Source organism: Eubalaena glacialis, chromosome 16, assembly GCF_028564815.1.
Source record: "Eubalaena glacialis isolate mEubGla1 chromosome 16, mEubGla1.1.hap2.+ XY, whole genome shotgun sequence".
NCBI classification, from domain to species: domain Eukaryota; kingdom Metazoa; phylum Chordata; class Mammalia; order Artiodactyla; family Balaenidae; genus Eubalaena; species Eubalaena glacialis.
This window is the reverse complement of record NC_083731.1, coordinates 80,887,565-80,911,826: the sequence shown is the minus strand read 5'-3', so window position 1 is coordinate 80,911,826 and position 24,262 is coordinate 80,887,565. Positions and strand designations below refer to the sequence as shown.

The window sequence follows — 24,262 nt, the reverse complement described above, 5'->3', positions numbered from 1 at the left end:
TGTGCCTTGGGGTTTTTAATTTAGATGAAACGCCAGTGTTTGGCTTTTTCTAAAAAATGAGAACATTCTTAGCTGAAATTATATATGCTTCAGAGACAAATGCCAACCAGACACTGCAAAAGGAAGGATTTTGTATTTTTTAAACCAAATTTGACCATCTCTATCAACTGGAAACAGAAGCCCATACAAGTCCACAGCTGTGAGAGGCGGCTAATCCATAGTTACACAGAAATTTAGACGTTTATCTTCCGTTAAAGTTGACTGGAGCTGAGTGGCTGAGGCTTCCAGTTCAGAAGCAGGGACCTGCCACTTGCAGCGCTGCAGCGGGAGGAGCCTGAGGCCTGAGGCGGGCAACTGCCGGCGTCCCCAGGCTCTCAGAAATGCCGGGTTTTAGTGAGTCTTTCAGTGAGGTGCCTGGCCAAGATTGAGGACACTCTTCTCCACCTGACTCTCACAGGGAAGGTAATCTTGATCTTTAGAGGACTGCTTCTCTCTTCTGCAAAGTGGTAAGGCACTATCTTTTCTCTTCTGCAAAGTGGTAAGGCACTATCTTTTCTCTTCTGCAAAGTGGTAAGGTGCGATTTCATTTCTCCTAGTGCTTTACAAGCGAGTGGCGTTTGATGTACAGGAAAAGTGCATGCCTAACTAAGTATGAATGAGGCTTCACCATCTTTATCTATTTGTGGATTCTTTTTTTTTTTTTCTGCCTTGGGTCAACCCACCAAACTCTTCAGAATTAAACAAAATTAAATGAGAACCAAGTTCAAAGCAGAGCAATGAGATTCATGACTCATTCACTATGAGAGATCCAGAGATAAATTTCCATGAAGACATTAAATAAATCATGGACTTGAGTGCAAGATAGCAAGAAATATCCTTCTTCTAAAACAACAATAAAAATACATAACTGTACGTATTGCTGGGGAAACCCTTCCAGGTCTCAGGCCAAGGGTCAGAAGCTCATGCCAATACATTTCTGAATATCTCTGAAACGCCAGGAGGTGCAGTTTGTGGCCAGAATAGCTGGGTTCAGATCCTGCCTCTGCTGTTTCTTCGTGGCTCTGGGCAAGTTACTCATCTTCCCTGCCCTTCAATCTCCGCATCTGTGACATGGGGTTAGTGATGAGGAATAGTGCCTGGCACAGAGCAGGCACTGTGGGAGCTTGTTAACCACACCACAGAGCACTGAGCAAGCACACACGGCCCTTCTGAGGCCCAGTGGTCCTGAAGGGAGAAGAATGACTGTGGCCCTGGACGGCTAAGCCATTTGGGGATGACATTCTGCAGAATTAAACATGTCTGGGCCTCTGCAGATTAGAGATGAACATTATATTTCTATTTCTTGGATTGATTAAAATGGGGACATACACAGAGGAAATGCTACTGTCTTTTTTTTTTTTCTTCCAAACAAACTAATTCCAAAGTTGGTTGAAGCTCCCTGTGGTGCTTGGTTCTCAAGTTTCACTTTCTATTTCTGATCATTTGGCCTAGTCCTAGCCTGTATTTATTTTTGGTATTTTTTTGCAGTAAAATAAAGGACTAGCCTATGACTCGGGCAAGGGACAGATCATGGGAACACGTGCCACCACCAGGGTCTCCTGCATAGTTGCTTAGACCACAGTCCCAGATGCTGGTCATGATTGAGATTCACAAGTGGGTGGAGATCACCCACTGGATTTATTTATTTCAAAATTCAGGCCACGAGTCCCCAATTTACAACGTGGAAAGCAGTATTTTATTCAAGTGCATGCATCTGCGGGGCCTACAGCTAAGTAGGGGCTGTAAGGGTGTGTGCCACTATATCCAACATAAGGAATAAATTAAGAATGTCAGAATACTGAAGTGACCAATTTACAGAGGAGCTTTTGTGAAGGTAACAGAGCCTAGCAAATGTTATTCAAGCCTATCTCACATGTGGGTTTTGAAATGCTGGCAATAAGGGAAGAATCCAATCACACGACTTGGTTGAAAACAAATCCTGTCGTTAGTTTTTGGCATTTGCTTTTGTGATACACAGCAGCTAAGGATCTGCACCGGCAGTGTACAGACCAGCCACACAGGCGTGGCTATGCTCGGTTTAATAAGAACCATGTGTTACGACCAAATAGTGTGTATGCTTCTCAAGGGGTCTATTCAGCCAGATAGCTGTTGGGATGTTTATTCCCACATTTAAACTTTTTCTTTGACCGGGACAAATTACTCATGTTTTAATATATTCTCTGGATATTGTTTTTCACCATTTTACCTCCTTAGCTTAAATCTTTGGCTCCTAGCTCAAACCCTAAATTGTTTTGAAGGTGAGGTCAACCAAAATTCATTTGCGCTTTTTTTGGGTGCTATTTTAGAGCAGAATTCAGGTTAAAGTTATTTTTAAAGATTAGGTTACTCAGGAGTGACTTAAAATCCATGGGCTGTAATGACTTTTCTGTGTAGACCAGAATAAAGAACACTTTCTTTTGACTCAAAGATGTTTTCTCTGCTTCTTCAAAATATACTAAGGCTTGACTTGTTACATACTGAAGATGTGAAATGAAAAAAGTAGGTAACGATTTCAATTCTGAGTTTCCTAAAAGGATCAATTCAGTGAGAAAGAGAGGTCTTTCAGCGCAGTGGTTAGGGGCCTCGGTTTTGGAGTTAGACACACCTGAAATTGAAACCCTGCTCCTCCACTGGTTGAAAGATCACGAGCAAGGGACTTAACCTGTTCAGGTTTTATTTTCCTTCTCTAGAAAACAGAGAATCCCTATCGCAATGGATTAAATGCCATAACATAGCTCGTGGAAAACAGTAAGTGCTCAATAAAGTACAGCTTTGTTTCAGAACCGAAATCTCCAGTCTTATTCCTACAGAGGAAAGAGCACGTGCAAAGTCCTAGAAGAGGGAGGGAGCATAGTGGCTCGTAAAACTGAAGGACATTCCCTGTGACCAGAGAAAAGTGCAAGGGGCGAGAATGGAAAGATGGGGCAGGTTCTGAATCTTGCTGTTACACTCTCCCCCCACCCCTCAACCATGATGAAACAAACCTGCCTGACAATGAATGCATCTTGACTGCACTTGAAAATAAAATGCCACAGGAAAGAATGAGGCAGAAGACACTTGGCCCCATAGATTCTTTTCTGCATTCTCTTAATCTACAAACCACTGTGGAGAATTTGGGTCTAATATGGAGTGGATATTTACAACTAAAACTTCTGAAAGATTATCATAAACAATTAAGGCATTTTACATTTTTAGGCAAACCCTCTGATAAAACTAAATCAAAATGTAACAGTGAAACAAACAGATGGCAGCCTAGATATATAATAGACTTACTTATAATGTTTATGATATAATGGGATATTTGGAGAACAAACACAAATGGTCGGGCATTTCAGAATTTTGCTTCGGTTCATGTTGTTTTTCATTTGTGAATGCAAGCTTCTCCTATTGGTATAGCCATGGTCTCAGTAAGGTGTAGTAAGGTTACCTACCTTTTTCCTTTGGAAGTTCACATCAAGTTTCATTGAGGCACACTTGTTCAAGGTATTTAGTCGTCTAAAAAGAAAGAAAAATGTGATGATTGCTACCACTAATGAACCTAAATCTTCTTTCCAGTTTGATAATTCTCATTGATTGCCAGTGAAGTTGAAAGTGCAGAAACAACCAATCATGTCCGAAGAAAGGACTGTACCCAGAGAAGGTACACAGTAAAAGAGTTCCCATTTGTTCTCCAGCCTCCAGACCTGAGAGGACCTTCCATGAAGCCTACCAATCCCTGCCCCTTCCCTTTCCTGGCTTCTCTTTCCACTGTTCTTGGAAGCTGTGAGCACTTAGTTTTAGCCATACTTTCACCAGTCCCTCAATTCGTCTGCCACCTTGACCTTCCATCCAGTCTATCCTACTAATCCCCAAATTTGGATCAACTCAGCCGTCTGTCTTCTCTTCTGCTCTTGGGTAATAGTGCTGAATTACACATGCCATCGACTGAACTGTGTGCTCCTCAAACTCATACACTGAAGCCCTAAACCCCAATGTGATTGTATTTGGAGTAAGAAGTAATAAAGGTTAAATGAAGTCATCAGGTGGAGCCCTGCTCCAACAAGATTAACGTCTGTAAAGGAAGAGACACCAGAGCGCTCCCTCCCTCTCTCTCAATCCGCCACCGGAGGACACGGCCAGAAGGTGGCTGTCTGCAAGCCAGGAGGAAAGTCCTTACCAAGAACCAAACCCTCTTGGCGCCTTGATCTTGGACTTTCCAGCCTCCAGAACTGTGAGAAAATAAACCTCTGTTGTTTAAGACACCCAGCCTGTGGTATTTTGTTATGGCAGCCCGTGCTGACTAATATATACATTTTGAAATTCTCCCTCAGCTGGGCTCCTCAAATTGCTACCCAGCATTTATTTCATTTTTTGTCTCTGGTCAGCATCCATTCTCAGATAATGAAAACTATCCGAATCCCTCAACAGATGACTTAGCCACGATTGCCAGTGAGAAAATACAGCTTAAGTCACTAATTCTTTTAACAATTCTTTCCTTCATCATATAAAAGAGATGCTCCTATTCTTTCTCAAAGCTAACACTTTATCATGTGTTTGATTTCAACATCCACCACTTCATCTGGGACTTTGACACCTCATTTATTCCCTCTCACCTCAGCAGACTCTTAACTGTTTTTTTTTTTCTTGTCTAAGCTCATCCCTGTCATGAACAAATTGACTAACCAATTAGTTAGCAACCTAAATAACCATAATCAAGCAAACTACCAATTTTCCTTCAATCTTATCTTTCCATCAAGCAACTCTACTCACCATTCTGACATCCCCTTCCTTATATTATTCAGTTTGCTGAGAACATCCTTAATTTTCATTCACTCTTCAACCCACTGCAATCTAATTTCATGAAATTCTCTTTGCAAATGCCTTTATTATTTTGTTTTATTTGATTTTTTTTTTTAAATCATAGCATATGGTTTAAGGAGTCAAACATTACCCCTCATGTCCTTTTCCATTTACCAGTCTTTGGAGGCAACTTTTTAAAGTGTTTCTTTTGGTGTTTACTTCCAGCAACATGTATATGCTGTTACTTCTTGACTTTTCAGTTTAAGTCATTATCTATTGACTTTGTTCTATGAAAGATAAAGTTTTTTTTACTACGCATTCCCCCCTCATCCTCTTACATGCACATTTGCACCCTCTGCCTCTTATATAGTTGTCATAATTTTGTAATTTTTTGATAAATCAATATTTAGTGTTTATTTTCTTATGACCATGTAAATGCTATTCACATGTATATCATGCTCTGATTACTTTTCCTTTCATTCTAAACTTTTCATTATCCCAGGAGTTAATAAGCATCTTAATTGTTTCCTCAGTTTTCTGTGTACTTATCCTTAAATTCAAACTCAAACACTTCCCTAATTATCTAAATCTCTAAATGTGTTCAAATATATCAGTCTATCTAATTTCCTTGGAGATGTCTGTCTCAGAGCCTTCTGACCTGTTCTAGTTGGGGTTTGCTATTTTTTTTTTCTTTTTAAATCATGGGCTGATTAGATTTCTCAGAACTCAGATTCTTCTTGAGTGTGTTTTCCAATGCTCTGGAGCTGAGTTACAAAAGAGGCCTGGGGATCTCAATATTTGGAATATAGGTAGACTGTCAATGGAGCCCCCATTTTCAATAGAGTATTCCATTTTCAGCAGTGTCTGATGTCCCTCAGTCCAGCCTCTCCAGAGAGTAAACTTCCAGTCTTGTGCTGATGGTTAGGGAGAGAAGTCAGCAAGATTTAGCTTGCGGAGTGGATCAACGGCTCTACCTACTTTAAAATAGAATTTCAGGACTTCTCTGGTGGTTCAGTGGGTAAGACTCCGCGCTCCCAAAGCAGGGGGCCTGGGTTCGATCCCTGGTCAGGGAACTAGATCCCACATGCATGCCACAACTAAGAGTCCGCATGTCTCAACTAAGAATCGCACACCACAACTAAGAAGTCTGCATGCTGCAACTAAGAGCCCTCATGCCACAACTAAGAGTTGGCACGCCACAACAAAAGATCCTGCACGCCGCAACGAAGATCCTGAGAGCCGCAACTAAGACCCGGTGCAGCCAAAAATAAATAAATAAATAATAAATAAATAAATAAATATTTAAAAAAATAAAATAGAATTTCAAACAACCCTCTTCTTTTTTTTTTTATAAATTTTTAAAAATTTATTTTATTTTTATTTTTGGCTGTGTTGGGTCTTCGTTGCTGCATGCGCGCTTTCTCTAGTTGCGGCGAGTGGGGCCACTCTTCGTTGTGGTGCGCGGGCTTCTCATTGCGGTGGCTTCTCCTGTTGTGGAGCACGGGCTCTAGGCATGCGGGCTTCAGTAGTTGCAGCACCTCGGCTCAGTAGTTGTGTCTCACGGGCTCTAGAGCACAGGCTCAGTAGTTGTGGCGCACGGGCTTAGTTGCTCCGCGGCATGTGGGCTCTTCCAGGACCAGGGCTCGAACCTGTGTCCCCTGCATTGGCAGGCGGATTCTTAATCAGTGCGCCACCAGGGAAGTCCCAACCCTCTTCTTTTTGACTCACCTTCAATCTCACTTCACATTTTTGATTTTTAGGATTTCTGTAGTGAAAACTGAGTTATTTTATGACTTTGTCCACTGACCACTTAGATTTTGTTTCTTGCGCTTGTCAAATCCTCTACCACATATTTTTGTTTTTCTGCTTTGAAAATTTGGTAACTGTGATTTCTCTCTCTCTGTATGGACATTTGCTTTCATAAAGGAATATCTCTTTGTAAATTAGTGGAAATTTAGAAGCAGCAAATTCAGTTGCAAAATGTCCCATCTTTTTTTTTTTTCTTTAACATCTTTATTGGAGTATAATTGCTTTACAATGGTGTGTTAGTTTCTGCTTTATAACGAAATGAATCAGTTATACATATACATATGTCCCCATATCTCTTCCCTCTTGCATCTCCCTCCCACCCTCCCTATCCCACCCCTCTAGGTGGTCACAAAGCACCGAGCTGATCTCCCTGTGCTATGCGGCTGCTTCCCACTAGCTATCTATTTTACATTTGGTAGTGTATATATATGTCCATGCCACTGTCTCACTTTGTCCCAGCTTACCCTTCCCCCTCCCCGTATCCTCAAGTCCATTCTCTAGTAGGTCTGCATCTTTATTCCCGTCTTGCCCCTAGGTTCTTCTGATCATTTTTTTTTTTAGATTCCATATATATGTGTTAACATACGGTATTTGTTTTTCTCTTTCTGACTTACTTCACTCTGTATGACAGTCTCTAGGTCCATCCACCTCACTACAAATAACTCAGTTTCGTTCCTTTTTATGGCTGAGTAATATTCCATTGTATATATGTAAAACCTCCCACCTTTGACTGATGACTTTTTTTTTTGTATTCTGGTTATACATAGATCTTAAGTTTTCAGTTCAATGAGTTTTGGCAATTGTAACTACCCTCGAACAAGATAAAGAACATTTCTTGACGCCAGAAAGTCCTCCTGTGCTCCTTTACTGTCAGTTTTCCCTACCACCACATCCCCTCCCGCCACTCCCAAGGATATCCTCTTTCTCATTTCTATCATTTATAGTTGGTTTTGCCAATTCTTGGTCATCATATAAATGGAATCATACAGTATGTATTTTGTGTGTGTCTGGCTTTTTCCACTCATCACAATGTTTTTGATATTAATTTGTGTTGTGTATAGCAATAATCATTCCTTTTAATTACTGAGTAGTATTCTATGGTATGAAGATATATAATGGGTTTACCCCATGGACACTGGGCTCTTTCCAGTTTTGACCAATGAGTTTTTAATCACCAAATTCCATAGTCTCTTTCTAGCAAAGACCTATTTGTAGCAATGTGCACTAATTGGCACTCACCTTCCTTGAAACTCTTCTGGTCTTTGGCATTCAAGATGATGAATCCTCTCATCTCTCTAAACACTATCTCCTTCCTGTCACCAAGCAATACTTGCACCTTAACTATTGATATTTTTTAGAATTCAGACTGCAGTTCTTGTTCTTTTTACTCTGCACAAGCGTAATAAGATATCTCATCTTAAAATAAACTAGACTCGGATGATGCCCATCCTCTTTCTCTAGCGTGGACATCTCACCTGAGCTCCAAAGCTACATTCCCAACTACTCACTAGTCTCATCCATCTGTGGGGTCCTCCTGGCCCTTCAAACACACCTATTAAAACTGAACTCACTGCATTCTCTCCAAAACCTGTTTTTCTATTTAAAGTCTTGTCTTGATTAAGAGCATCACCACTAAGCTACCCAAACCAGAAAATGGAGTCAACTTGAGACTCTTCTTCTTCAAGGTCTACATTCATTTGAGCATCAAGTCCTATCAATTATACCTCCATGATATCTTTGAAATCTTGCCTCTCCTTGGTCCTGCTCAGTCCCTTCTCATCTTTTTCTTAGAGTCAGGCAACAGCCTTTTAAATTGGTTTCACTAATGCTTCACACTGAAACCAGTTCTATTTCTCAACTTTTTATCATGTCACTTATTTACTTAAAAATATTTGATGACTATATTCATTTTCAGCCATCTCCAGTTTACCCACTCACTAGACAGTCATTAGTGTCAAATATGATAGGCAGTTATGGATTAGAAGCTGACCATCTAGTCAGAAGCTGTCTTCTGCAGGTTCTTGGCCTTTGCTCCTATAACTGACAGCCTGTTTTTTTTGGCCAGTTCCACATGTATTAACATCTCTACCTAAGAGCTAAGGGTGGTATGTTAAGTGCATTATATACAGTTGACCTTTGAACAACATAGGTTTGAATTGTGTGGGTCCACTTACACACACACCTTTTTTTTTCAATAAATATATTGGAAAATATTTTGAGATTTGCAACATTTTGAAAAAACTTGCAGATGAACTCCTTAGCCTAGAAATATCAAAAAAATTGAGAAAAAGGTATGTCATGAATGCATAAAATACATTTAGATACTAGTCTATCCTTACATAGGCACAAGGTGATATTTAATATAAAATCAGCAATGTATTAGTTTTCTTGCTGTTTTATAACTTTGCTTTCAAAAAATCACATTACCATACAATATGCCTCTTTCTCGTAATTGGAGAAATTGCATAGCAGTCTATCATCACAAGGAAGTGGTTTTTAAAAAAAGTAACAATGTTTCCAGTACTGGACTATGAATATAGATGCAGTACTTATGCCATACAAATTTTATAATGATTCATTCATTAGTGTGTAGGCTAAGCTACCGTGAAGCAATCCTGTCAATTAAACTAGGCTACCATAAGTCATTCATATTGCTGCTTCTTTGTTATCAACACATGAATCGTTATACCTCTAAATAAATATGAATTTCTTTTTCACATTATCTTTTCATTTTTGATGTGTTAGTAACATGTATAACATCTGCAATGTTTTGTATCATATAAACCAATATTCATGTAGGTACCAACACACGTCTTGTAAGCAGACGACATGAACTTACAATATCGAAAAATACAGTACAGCACTGTAAATATACTTTCTCCTTCTTATGATTTTCTTAATAACATTTTCTTTTCTCTAGCTTACTCTATTGTAAGAATACAATATATAACACATATACAAAATATATGTTAATTGACTGTTTATGTTATTGACTGTTTATGTAATTGACTGTTTATGTTATGTTATTGTTATGTTATGCTTCTGATCAACAGTAGGCTATTAGTTAAAATTTTAGGGAACCAAAAGTTAAATGTGAATTTTGACTTAGTGGGGGGTCAGCAACCCTAGCCCTTGCATTGTTCAAGAGTCAACTGTACATTGGTCAAGGCATATATATATATATATATATATATATATATATATATATCTCCTCACTTGGAAGTTCTGATATATACCTAAATAAGTTGATGTTTCTCATTGGCAGCTCTGTAATAAGTTTGTTTAGGAAGGATTCTCTGTTATTTATAAAATTTACTTATCTAACAAACTTGTTATTCCATTATGGTTTGGAAACAGAAACTATTTTATTCTACACAAAAGTTTTTTACCTACTGCATATACAAAAGTCATCAAATGGTTCATGCTTTACATACCACATACTTGAATATGCTTTATACTTTCTGACACACATAGGAAGTTTATTTATTATTTTTTAAAGCTAGAGACTCTAACATTTAACTATCTAGATTCAGATCCTTTTATCTCCTCTAAACTCAGATATTTGCTTGTGTCTTAAGAATTGCTCCTCTATTTCGAGAAAATGTTTTCAAAACATATATCTCATAAAAGACTCGTATGCAGAATACATAGAGAACTCAAATTCCGTAAGTCACAAAACCTGATTTAAAAAATGGGCAATATATTTGAACAGACACTTCTAAAAGAAGATATACAAATGGCAAATAAGTAAATGAAAAGATGCTCAACATCATTCGTCATTGGAGAAATACAAATTAAAATCATAATGAGACACCACTACACACACACTAGAATGTCTAAATTAAAAATACTTACAATGCTAAATTTTACAAGAATATAGAACCACTGAAACTTCCAAAGGGGTACGGCCTCTTTGGAAAACAGCTCGGCAACTTCTTATAAAATTAAACACATTTTTAGCATCTGACCCAACAATTGCACTCTTAGTTATTTATCCAAGATAAAATAAATCATACATCCATATAAAGACATGTATTTGAATGTTTGTAGCAGCTTTATTCACAAAATAGGCAAAAAGTGGCAATAATCCAAATGTCCATCAACAGGCAAATGGATAAAAAATTGTTGTATATCCATATAATGAAGTACTCAACAATACAAAGGCACTAACTCCTAATACATACAGCAACATGGATGAACCTCAGAGGCACTATGCAGATTGAAAGAAGCCAAATACAAAGTGGGTACACTATATGATTGCATCTATAAAAAATTTTACAAAAGGTAAAAGTGTAGTGACAGAAAACAGTTCAGTGGTTGCCAGTGTGGCAATGGAAATGCTCCATACCATGACTGTGGTGATAGTTACATAACATAACCATATATATTTGACAAAACTCGTCCAATTGTATTCTTTAAGTTGGTGAATTTTTTTGAACGTAAGTTATACTTCAAAAAAGCTGAATAAAAATAATGCAAGTGGGTAACACCAGTGGGAATGGTGGAGTAAAGATCTCCAAAATTCTGCTCTTCCATAAAAACAACAAAAATACTGGCAAAAATTGTCAAAATCAACTTTTTTAGGAAAATCTGGAAATTAATAAATGCTTGCAACAATCCAAGTAGTGCCTATGTAAGAAAAATTACTGAATCTATGTAAGAACAGTGAGCTCTGTGGCACTTGAACGTGCCCTTTTTTTCTCAGCTCTGCAGGAGCTTTGAAAAGCCAACAGGCATCACAATCAGAGGAGTTGTGAAAACCAGCAGCCTAGCAGCCACTGGAGAGGGCAGAATGGGTTTGACCTTCCCCAAAGGTCCATTTTTAAAGAATTATCATTATTTGAGCTGTCTGGCAATTCACTGAATGCCCCCATTCACAGGGCTTATCTTTATTTAACCTGACACTGAGCTCATCACTGAGAAAAGCTTTTTCCCAGGGTGTTTGTCAAAAACTATCAGTGGCAATTATTTAACACCATAGCTGCCTGAAGTGGTGATAACAGTTGAACCAAACAAGATGTGGACCAAAAGGAATGAAAGGAATAGCTGGGGAAATGAGATACCCATAGGGAATAAGAAAAGTTCTGACATATTCTTAGGAATCTAGAAGGCCAAGCCCATGTGCAGAACTGTGTGCATACCTAGGAATGACCTGAGAAGGTCTAATTTCTCTCCTCTGGCTGACCTTGATGATCTGCACAAGCAGGAAATAAAGCCTGAGACAGAGTTACCAAATTCCTGCTGGAGCACTGAAACCATAGCCCAGTATGCACAAACTGTCCCTTGGCAAAGGCCAGCAGACATACTGGTTCAAGACATTTAAGGAAATCTCTGTCCAATCATTTGCAGACCACTAAGCTAACTGAGTACAGACTTCCATGGTCATACAAAGGATTCAGACTTTACATAATTAGTTGAAGAATGTCACTAAACAAACAGCAACAATAACAACAAACTTTGGGGAGGAGGGAATCTGATTTTGAGAGTTGCCTCATTTATAATGTTTACAATGTCCAGTTTTAAACAGAAAATTATAAGACAACAAACTGATTCTAAAGTTTATATGGAGAAGCAAAAGACCCAGAATAGCCAACACAGTCTTGAAGCAGAAGAACAAAGTTGGAGAATTGACACTATTCAACTTCCAGACTTATCATAAAGCTACAGTAATCAAGACAGTATGATATTGGTGAAAGAAGAGATGAACATAATAATGGAACAGAATAGACAGCCCAGAAATAGACCCACACAAATATAGCCAACTGATCTTTGACAAAGGAGTAAAGGCAATACAATGGAAACAGGTTTTCAACAATGTTGAAAGAACTATATATCCACATGCAAAAAAAATTCAGTCTAGACATAGATCTTATACTCTTCACAAAAATTAACTCAAAATGGATCACAGATCTAAATGTAAGCACAAAACTGTAACACTCCTAGAAGATAACATAGGAGAATATCTATATGACCTTAGGTTTAGTGATGACTTTCTAGATACATCAAAGTCACGATCTATGAAATAAATACTTGATAAACTGGACTTCATTAAAATTAAAAACTTCTGCTCTGTGAAAGAAACTGTGAAGTATATGAGAAGCTATGCCGTAGGCTTAGAGAAAATATTTGTAAAAATCATATCTGATAAAGGACTGTTATCTAAAACATACTAAGAACTCTTAAAACTCAAAATAATAAAATAAACAATCCAATTAAAAAAAGAGACCAAAAATCTGAACAGATACCTCACCCAAAGAAGATACACTGATGGCAAATAAGCATATGAAAAGATGCTGTATATCATATATCATTAGAAAATTGCAAATTAAAACAACCATGAAATACCACTACACACCTACTAGAACGACAAAATTCTAAAACACTGGTATTACCAAATTCTGGCTAGGATGAGGAACAACAGAAACTCTCATTCATTGCTGGTGGGAATGCAAAATGGTACAGCCCCTTTCGAAGACAGTTTGGCAGTTTTTTATAAAACTTAACATACTCTTAGTATACATTCCAGTAGTTTGCACTCCTAGGTACTTACGCAAAGAGTTGAAAACTTATCGTACACAAAAACTTGCACGGGAATTTTTTTTAAGCCATAAAGACAAATATTATATTTCTAAAAGACATACGTACTCAAAATATAAAACAATGTGACAAAACTTTTGAAGCCAACATGTCCACAGTATAAATGGGTGTGAGGTGACATTGCACAGGAATGTTTATAGCAGCTTTATTCATAATTGCCAAAACTTGGAAGTGACCAAGCTGTTCTTCAGTAGGCGAATGGATGAATAAACTGTGGTCCATCCAGACAATGGAATATTATTCAGTGCTAAAGAAATGAGCCATCAAGCCATAAAAAGACATAGAGGAACCTTAAATGCATATTACTAAACGGAAGAAGCCAACCTGAAAGGCTCCGTACTATATGATTCCAACTGTATGACATTCTGGAAGAGGCAAAACCAGTAAGAAGATCAGTGGTTGCTATGTATTAGGAGTGAGGGAGGGATGATAGGGATGAGTAGACAGAGCATAGAGGATCTTTAGGGCAGTGAAATATTCATATGATACTCTAATGGTGGATACGTAACATTATATATTTGTCAAAACCCACAGAATGTACAAGACCAAGAGAGAAGCCTAATACAAACTACAGACTTTGGGTGATAATGATATGTCAATGTAGGTTCACCAGTTGTAAGGTGCCACTCTGGTGGGGGATGTTAATGGTGGAAGAGGCTGTGCGTGTGTGGGTACAGGTGGTATATGAGAACTCTCCATACTTTGTGATTAATTTTACTGTGAACCTAAAACTGCTCTAAAAATAAAGTCTATTTTTAAAAAATGTAGTTTTTGTTTTATTCATTTAAAAATCATTTTATTTCTTGGACTTTGAAATTACTGATGTAAAGTGATCTACATTTCTTTTGTTCTGATTCTACTTGCTTATTAGTTCTCAATCCAATCTACAAAATTGTCATCATTAAAGACATCTTAGTGGGACTTCCCTGGTGGTCCAGTGGTAAAGAATCCTCCTTCCAATGCAGGGGACGCGGGTTCGATCCCTGGTCAGGGAACTAAGATCCCACATGCTGCGGGGCAACTAAGCCCACGCGTCACAACTACTGAGCTCGTGCGCCTCAACTAGAGAGCCTGCGTGCAGCAAACTACAGAGCCCACGAGCTCTGAAGCCCATGCACCACAACCAGAGAAGAGAAAACCCGCAAGCCACAGCTAGAGAGAAGCCCGTGTGCCGCAAGGAAGAGCCGCGTGCCACAACTAAGACCCAACGCAGCAAAAAAAAAAAAAATAATAATAATAAAATAAATAAACAAACAAACAAATAAATGGACTTATAAAAGAAAAGACATCTTAGAAATTCTGGATACAATTTCAAATATCATACACATAACCATTCAACTCTTCCTTACACAATGTATACATTTATCAAATCATCATGTTGTATAATTTAAACATCTTATAATTTTATTTGTCAATTATACCTCAATAAAGCTGAAAAAAAAAAGAAACAGCTGATTTTTTAAGATGGGAAAAAAAGAAAAAGAGAGAAAACACTCTTTATGGTGGTCTGAAACTAGGTAGACATTCCTAGCATGGTATAGCATCAGTCTGTATTTATCTTGCATAAGGTAAAGTAAACAATGGCTAGACTCTCCAAGAATACAAAATGGATGAAACACACACCAGGGAGAGATGGAAATGCCTCTTTAAGGACTGGCTGCTTCAGGTAAAAGAACATGTCATATAACAGAAGTATTCACAGCACTTTATCAAAACCACTGTGAAGTTCTGCTGTGATTGCAGCCAGTCTGCATTTAGGACAAATATTTAGCATCAGTATTTGTTTCCCTCTAACTTAATGATACCTTATATAAAGTAATAAAAAACGCTTCAGATAATCTGAGTTGGTCTAACATTGGTGGCCTGGAAAGCTATTCCTGCATGAATAACAATTTTGATTATAAAACGTATTTTCTTTGCTGCATGAACGGTGTCTTTCTACTGGATTAGAGCCTCTTTTGAGGCAGGAACCATAATTTATTCTTCTAATCCGCATAAGGCCTAGCAGGTAATTTTATACATGATTGTCTCTGTAGGATTTTCTTTTTTAACTGAACATACTTTTTCTACATAGGTCCAATCAGTGATTGACTTTAAATAGTCACAATAGACCTTGCATAGTCAGAATAAAAGAATTATTCTCCTCCACTGAATGTGACAGGCCGAGAGCTGCACCTTCTTTGCATCTCTAACGCCCAGCACAGGCGCTGGCTCAGAGAAAATCCACTTGGTAAATGTTTGCTAAGGAAACATTAGAACTTGGCAGGCTCTAGGGACCACTTGGCCTGACCCTTTTATTTTCAAATGAGCAGACTAAGGCTCTGAGAGAAACACTTGCTCAAGGGAACCATGCATCAGCTAGAGAGCTGGACTTCTCCCTGTCCAGAGATTTCTCTGCTCCTGCTTACTCAAGGAGAATCTAGGAGGGCCTGGGAAATGACAGCCTATGTCACGGACCTAGCACAGGCTAGTCAATAAATGGTAGTTTCCTTCCCCCGTCCACCTTTTCCACGGAAAGAGGAAACCCATGACACGTGATGAAGCTGTCCAGTTTGTGCTTTGGACAAACTGGATTTACATGTTAAGGTAAGCAAAGCAGTTTGACCTTTTCAGAGGTCATGTCCACAATGTCCACTGCTCCCAGAACCTGTTAATTTTTACTGTTGTCTTCAGGAGCCTTTAGAAGGGTTAATACATTAGTAAAGGAGAAATAGTCAGAAGTCTCATTTTAAAAGTGGAACTTGAGGTTCTGGTGGGAAAGTCAACAAGAAGAGAAGCCAAGATATGTTCATCCGACAGTGGGCACCACATACCAGGAACAGGTTGAGGGGCTGGGAATGCAGAGGTGAGCAAGATGTGGTCCCTGTCCTTGGGGATCTCCCAGTCCCATGTGGGATGTAAATATGATGAATAAGAGAAGAAGCAATTCACTTTCTGAACACATAAGGACAAAACCTCCCAGAAGAGGCAATATTTCAGCCAGGCTATGAAGGACTAAGGGCAATTTGCCGCCTAGGTTAAAAGAACGGCAGGCGGGCTTCCCTGGTGGCGCAGTGGTTGAGAATCTGCCTGCCAATGCAGGGGACACGGGTTCAAGCCCTGGTCTGGGAGGATCCCACATGCCGCGGAGCAACTAGACCCGTGAGCCACATTACTGAGCCTGCGTGTCTGGAGCCTGTGCTCCGCAACAAGAGAGGCCGCGATAATGAGAGGCCCGCGCACCGCGATGAAGAGTGGCCCCCGCTTGCCACAACTAGAGAAAGCCCTCGCACAGAAACGAAGACCCAACACAGCCACAAATAAATAAATAAACCCAAAGTTAAAAAAAAAAAAAAAAAAGAATGGCAGGCAAAGCCAGCAGTCATTAAATGGCATGCTTTAGTCTAGGAACCACAAGGATGTGAGTGGGAATCACTGGTGGGACGGGCAGGGGCCAGATCATGAAGGGCCCAAATGGAGATGTTAGGAGCAATCTGTGGCAATGGGGGGGTGGGGGTGAGGGTCTTGAAGGGTATTAGGAGAGTGATGTAATTCCACTGCATGTCAGAAACACACCTGGGGGCAGGACGGACACTGAGCTGAGGAAGGACGGGTAGAAGATGGTTACAATAGTTTAGGTGAGAGATGGCAAAGAGGAGCAGAAAGGAAGTGACAGCAGATGACGACTGGGCCAGTGATGTAGAAGCTTGGGGGCCAGGGAGAAATAGAGGATGACTCTGCATTTCAGGCTTTGGTCACTGTGCATAGAAAACATAGAAAACAGTGAAATAGGGAGGTACTGGGAGCTGGGATATGGAGAAGATAACAAGCTTACGTTGTGATGCGTTAAATTTTGGGGCACCTTGCGACATCCAGACCTACTTGGGAATGATCGGCATGTAGATGATATACACAGAGGATACATAATAATTAAACCAATTATCCAGGGACAATTCAGAACCCTGGAAACTCCTGTGCTCAAGGCCTGGGTGGAGGAGGAGGAGCTGGGCTGGGGAAGGTGTAGTCAGAGATGGAAGCCACAGAACGAGCATTACAGACAGGGGGGAGCAGTTGGTTAGTTGTATCAAATACTTAAGAAAGAGTAAGTGATACAAAACCTAAAATATGCCTTTTGGGTTCAGCAGTCATCGCGGGCAGTTTCAGAGAAGCCTGAGTAGAGGGCTGAGCAGTGAATCATCCCCAAGAAGAAGTGTAGCTCAGCAGCAGAGAGATTTAGGGTATTTTGAAGAGAAAATGAATAATTTATCGCCACACAATATTCTCTCACATGTAGAAGCAGTAAAATAATTCGTGAAATGACAGGTTATTTTCTGCCAGGTTCCAGTTCAATTTAACAAACAGTTATTGAATTCCTGCCTGGCACAGGGTCACGGAACACCAGGCGCCCATGATGTGCCACCGAACAAGATACGGTTCCTACCGGCGAGCACTTTGGAACTGCGAGGGAGTCCCTCGCCTCCCCAGCTTGCCACACCCAGAGGGAGTGAGGCCAGGGTCAGCGTGAAGTGAGCTGTGTCCAGACTGCCCCGAGCATGGAGGGGACGCCTGGGAGGGCAGAGCCCAGGGGCCAGCAGGAGAACGAGGGAAAGGCAGGTAGCGTGCTTGCTGGGAGGGCTGGGGACTCGTGAGCAGGGAGTGTGCGGGGACCAGAGGGAGACGGGGAGGGTGGTCTGGGCCCTGTCTGAGCGAAGTCCCCCCTCTGGCACTGTGACAGAGCCTGGGGAGACACACAGTGGCCCTCTGCACTTGACGTATAAATGAAAGCAATGGAGCCCTTTCCTTCTTCGTATCTTAGGTTTGTATTTCACGTTTAAACTGCCAACTTTAGATTGATCATCAGGTCTCCCATGCTGACTTAATGGTCAGTTTCCTGTGATATTTTTCTAATATTCCTGCCAAAGCCTCAAGAGGAATAACAAGCAGGGGTACGGGTTCATCTGATTCGGATTAAAGCTGCAGCCTGAACTTCTCACCCTCCACTCAAGTGTCAGAGGCTAAAGGTCTCTAGCCCCGTCTCTTTAGGAGTATTCCGGGTGTGGCGCTCCAAGATGGTCAGAAACAAGTCACCTGCTCCGGGGATCAGAGGCGAGCACCTCCGGGAGCTGCAGCTCCGCCTCTGCGGGGCCTGGGAAAGGTTCCCTGTCTGTCTGGGAGTTTACAAAACAGATTCTGCAGAGCAGGGTGGAGAGCTATGCCACGTGGACTTGTCTGGTATGTACTCACCCAACGTGGGGCCTTTCAAATATGACAGGCCATCCGGCAGGATGGCCTTACGGTGTCTGGGCTGGGGGGAGAGTGGAATTAGAAGTCCACAAGTGGCTGTCACCATGCCACAGCTGAGCCAGTGAAGGCCATGCCTCCCCCTTGCTGAGCTTTTCACTCTGGCTGCTCTTCTACCACGTGGTCCTGCGGCAGCAGAAATGCTGGCCCCTCTTCCAGCCCATAACCCCACAAACTGTCCTTGGATGTCAGTGCAGGCGTGGGAGAGAAATGGTTAAGCATGGACGGATCTCACTATGCAAAGAAAATGAAGTAGTATGTCATGTTGATTAAAGGGGAAAGGATGTACATGTGGGACTGTGTAACTTATATAATATATATTTTCAATTGAGATATAATTGATGTAGAACATTGTATAAGTTTAAGGTGTACAACATAATGATTTGATATTTGTATATACTGTGAAATGATCATCACAATAAGTTTAGTTAACATCCATCTTCACACATAGTTACTAATTTTTTTTCTTGTGATGGGAACTTTTAAGATCTACTCTCTTAGCAACTTTCAAATATGCGACACCGTATCGTTAACTATAGTCACCATGCTATATGTTACATTCCCAGAAAATAATTTTAAATAAGCAATAGACCCTAATAATGAGGGTTTCAGGGAAGAGTGTAAGTTCCTTTGGCAAATCAATAAAGGACATCGGCCACAGTGGTCCAAAAGTAAAGAGCTAAAAACAAAAGTCCAGGTTTTCTTGGGCTTCTTTAGTTTGGGGATTTCAGACAAAGTTTAAATTCACATATTCCTGCATCAGAGAAGTCAGATGGGGTGTCCTTAGCTTTTTAACTGTTCCCAACAATTGCATCTAATCCAGATAAAATTTCTCTAGTGAGAATTAGTCCAAGTTGAAGCAAGGGTCATACCAGAGATTCCTGAGAAAACTGAAAGAAAGCAAAACAGCCCAGGTGGAGGGGGAGAACTGGATGGTACAAAGCACTCACTCTCTGGCGCTAAGGGGCGTCTCTCGGCTCCTCCCCCTGCCTGCCCCACAGACGTGGGGTCCCCCTCGACCAGCCTTGGTCTTCTTCTCCTTATTGTCCCACTCTCGGGACCTCATACCTTCATATGCAGATGACTTTACATCTCTGTCCCCAGCTGAGGCCCCTGTCCAGCTCCACACCCGCACACCCAACTGCACCTGGACACTTCCACTGGCACTGGCCCCTCAGGTGCCTCAGCTCATGACTCCTTCCCCCCTCAGACCCTGGCCGGACTCCCCTCACCTCCCTCCTCGGCTGTTTCCTGACTCAAGAAAGGGCGTCACTACCACCCAGCTGCTCAAACCAGGAGGAGTCTGGTCCCCCTGAATTCTGAACAACAACAGCAATAATAATAGCACCAGTTATTCATAGGTTCTTGTGAGAATTAAATGAGATCAATGTCAAGAGCTTAGTATACTAGTCAACATATAGTAAACACTCACAAAATGGTAGCCATGGTCATCTATTATTTATGTGGCAAAGCAAGGCATTTTAAAAAACATTGCTAATATTTTTAAGAATGCAATACAAATATCTAAAAATATATATAGAGAGAAGTGAATAATATTATTAATATAAACTCCTTCTTTGGCCCTGCTGTCCTATTTTGTAGTTTCTTGTGTGTTCTTCCTGAAGTCATTTTGAGTAGCTGGTTGGAAAAAGTTACATAAGAGGCCATTTAAAAATATAAAGATCAGGAAAACCCCATGATCAGCGGTTTCAGGGGCTCACTAGAGTTGGGCCCTGGGTACCAGCTGTGCAGGGAGCTACTGACCAAGAAGCGGACAGCCTGGTGGGATCTGCCGGCTGGCAGCCCTGATGAAATGGGGATGCTCTAGCAACAGGAGGTGTGAAGAGAGAGGACCTTCAAGATGGTGGAGGAGTAAGACATGGAGATCACTTACCTCCCCACAAATACATCAAAAATACATCTACATGTGGAACAACTCCTACAGAACACCCACTGAACACTGTCAGAAGACCTCAGACTTCCCAAAAGCCGTGTGGCTGACAGGGTCTTGGTGCTCCGGTCGGCTGTCAGGCCTGAGCCTCTGAGGTGGGAGAGCTGAGTTCAGGACATTGGACCACCAGAGACCTCCCGGCCTCACGTAATATCAATCGGTGAGAGCTCTCCCAGAGATCTCCGTCTCAGCATTAAGACCCAGCTGCACTCAACGACCAGCAAGCTACAGTGCTGGACACCCTATGCCAAACAACTAGCAAGACAGGAACACAACCCCACCCATTAGCAGAGAGGCTGCCTAAAATTGTAATAAGTTCACAGACACCCCAAAACACACCACCAGACGTGGTCCTGCCCACCAGAAAGACAAAATCCAGTCTCATCCACCAGAGCACAGGCACCAGTACCCTCCACCAGGAAGCCTACACAACCCACTGAACCAACCTTACCCACTGGGGGCAGACAAAAAACAACGGGAACTATGAACCTGCAGCCTGAGAAAAGGAGACCTCAAACACAGTAAGTTAAGCAAAATGAGAAGACAGAGAAATACGCAGCAGATGAAGGAGCAAGGTAAAAACCCAACAGACCAAACAAATGAAGAGGAAATAGGCAGTCTACCTGAAAAAGAATTCAGAGTAATGATAGTAAAGATGATCCAAAATCTTAGAATGGAGAAAATACAAGAAATGTTTAATAAGGACCTAGAAGAACTAAAGAGCAAACAAACAATGATGAACAACACAATAAATGAAATTAAAAATTCTCTAGAAGGAATCAATAGCAGAATAACTGAGGCAAAAGAACAGATAAGTGACCTGGAAGATAAAATAGTGGAAATAACTACTGCAGAGCAGAATAAAGAAAAAAGAATGAAAATAATTGAGGACACTCTCAGAGACCTCTGGGACAACATTAAACACACCAACATTCGAATTATAGGGGTCCCAGAAGAAGAGAGAAAAAGAAAGGGACTGAGAAAATATTTGAAGATATTATAGTTGAAAACTTTCCTAATATGGGAAAGGAAACAGTCAATCAAGTCCAGGAAGTGCAGAGTCCCATACAGGATAAATCCAAGGAGAAACACGTGAAGACACATATAAATCAAGCTATCAAAAGTTAAATACAGGGCTTCCCTGGTGGCGCAGTGGTTGAGAATCTGCCTGCCAATGCAGGAGACACGGGTTCGAGCCCTGGTCTGGGAAGATCCCACATGCCGCAGAGCAAATGGGCCCGTGAGCCACAGCTACTGAGCCTGCGCATCTGGAGCCTGTGCTCCGCAACAAGAAAGGCCGCGACAGTGAGAGGCCCGCGCACCGCGATGAAGAGTGGCCCCTGCTTGCCGCAACTAGAGAAAGCCCTCGCACAGAAACGAAGACCCAACACACCCAAAAGTAAATAATAAATAAATTAATTAATTAAAAAAAAAAGTTAAATACAAAGAAAAAATATTGAAAGCAGCAAGGGAAAAGCAACAAATAACATATAAGGGAATCCCCATAAGGTTAACAGCTGATCTTTCAGCAGAAACTCTGCAAGCCAGAGGGAGTGGCAGGACATATTTAAAGTGATGAAAGGGAAAAACCTACAACCAAGATTCCTCTACCCAGCAAGGATCTCATTGAGATTCCGCAGAGAAATTAAAACCTTTACAGACAAGCAAAAGCTAAGAGAAATCAGCACCACCAAACCAGCTTTACAACAAATGCTAAAAGAACTTCTCTAGACAGGAAACACAAGAGAAGGGTAAGACCTACAATAACAAACGCAAAACAATTAAGAAAATGGTAATAGCAATATACATATCGATAATTACCTTAAATGTAAATGGATTAAATGCTCCAACCAAAAGACACAGACTGGCTGAATGGATACAAAGATAAGACCCGTACATATGTTGTCTACAAGACACCCACTTCAGACCTAGGGACACATACAGACTGAAAGTGAGGGGATGGAAAAAAATATTCCATGCAAATGGAAATCAAAAGAAAGCTGGAGTAGCAATTCTCATATCAGACAAAATAGGCTTTAAAATAAAGACTATTACAAGAGACAAAGAAGGACACTACATAATGATCAAAGAAGCAATCCAAGAAGAAGATATAACAATTGTAAATATTTATGCTCCCAACATAGGAGCACCTCAATACATAAGGCAAATGCTAACAGCCATAAAAGCGGAAATCGACAGTAACACAATCACAGTCGGGGACTTTAACACCCCACTTTCACCTATGGAAAGATCAACCAAAATGAAAATAAATAAGGAAACACAAGCTTTAAATGACACATTACACAAGATGGAATTAATTGATATTTATAGGACATTTCATCCAAAAACAACAGAATACACTTTCTTCTCAAGTGCTCATGGAACATTCTCCAGGATAGATCATATCTTGGGTCACAAATCAAGCCTCGGTAAATTTAAGAAAATTGAAATCCTATCAAGTATCTTTTCCGACCACAACGCTATGAGACTAGATATCAATTACAGGAAAAAAACTGTAAAAAATACAAACACATGGAGGCTAAACAATACATTACTAAATAACCAAGAGATCACTGAATAAATCAAAGAGGAAATCAAAAAATACTTAGAAACAAATGACAATGGAAACATGATGACCCAAAACCTATGGAATGCAGCAAAAGCAGTTCTAAGAGGGAAGTATATAGCAATAAAATCCTACCTCAAGAAACAAGAAAAATCTCAAATAAACAACCTAACCTTACACCTAAAGCAATTAGAGAAAGAAGAACAAAAAAAACACAAAGTTAGCCGAAGGAAAGAAATCATAAAGATCAGATCAGAAATAAATAAAAAAGAAATGAAGGAAACGATAGCAAAGATCAATAAAACTAAAAGCTGGTTCTTTGAGAAGAAAAACAAAATTGATAAACCATTAGCCAGACTCATCAAGAAAAAAAGGGAGAAGACTCAAATCAATAGAATTAGAAATGAAAAAGGAGAAGTATCAACTGACACTGCAGAAATACAAAGGATCATGAGAGATTACTACAAGCAACTATATGCCAATAAAATGGACAACCTGGAAGAAATGGACAAATTCTTAGAAAAGCACAACCTTCCAAGACTGAACCAGGAAGAAATAGAAAATATGAACAGACCAATCACAAGTAATGAAATTGAAACTGTGATTAAAAATCTTCCAACAAACAAAAGCCCAGGACCTGATGGCTTCACAGGCGAATTCTATCAAACATTTACAGAAGAGCTAACACCTATCCTTCTCAAACTCTTCCAAAATATAGCAGAGGGAGGAACACTCCCAAACTCATTCTACGAGGCCACCATCACCCTGATACCAAAACCAAAGATGTCACAAAAGAAGAAAACTACAGACCACTATCACTGATGAACATAGGTGCAAAAATCCTCAACAAAATACTAGCAAACAGAATCCAACAGCAGATTAAAAGGATCATACACCATGATCAAGTGGGGTTTATCCCAGGAATGTAAGGATTCTTCAATATACGCAAATCAGTCAATGTGATACACCATATTAACAAATTGAAGGATAAAAACCATATGATCATCTCAATAGATGCAGAAAAAGCTTTCAAAAAAATTAAACACCCATTTATGATAAAAACTCTCCAGAAAGGAGGCATAGAGGGAACTTACCTCAATGTAATAAAGGCCATATATGACAAACCCACAGCCAACATCGTTCTCAATGGTGAAAAACTGAAACTATTTCCACTAAGATCAGGAACAAGACAAGGTTTCCCACTCTCACCACTATTATTCAACGTAGTTTTGGAAGTTTTA

General features: G+C 40.3%; 1 protein-coding gene across 4 annotated transcripts in view; it reads right to left on the bottom strand.

Moving 5' to 3' along the window:
- STARD13 (StAR related lipid transfer domain containing 13) overlaps window positions 1-24,262 on the bottom strand; it is a 401,131-nt gene that overhangs the window by 30,702 nt on the left and 346,167 nt on the right. For 3 of the 4 annotated variants that reach the window (XM_061170637.1, XM_061170636.1, XM_061170635.1), the window contains one exon: window positions 3,471-3,534. In XM_061170637.1, coding sequence (XP_061026620.1) covers window positions 3,471-3,534 — 64 coding nt within the window. Of the gene's footprint in view, window positions 1-3,470; window positions 3,535-24,262 lie in introns of those variants that run through there. The other variant, XM_061170638.1, reaches the window with a different exon arrangement.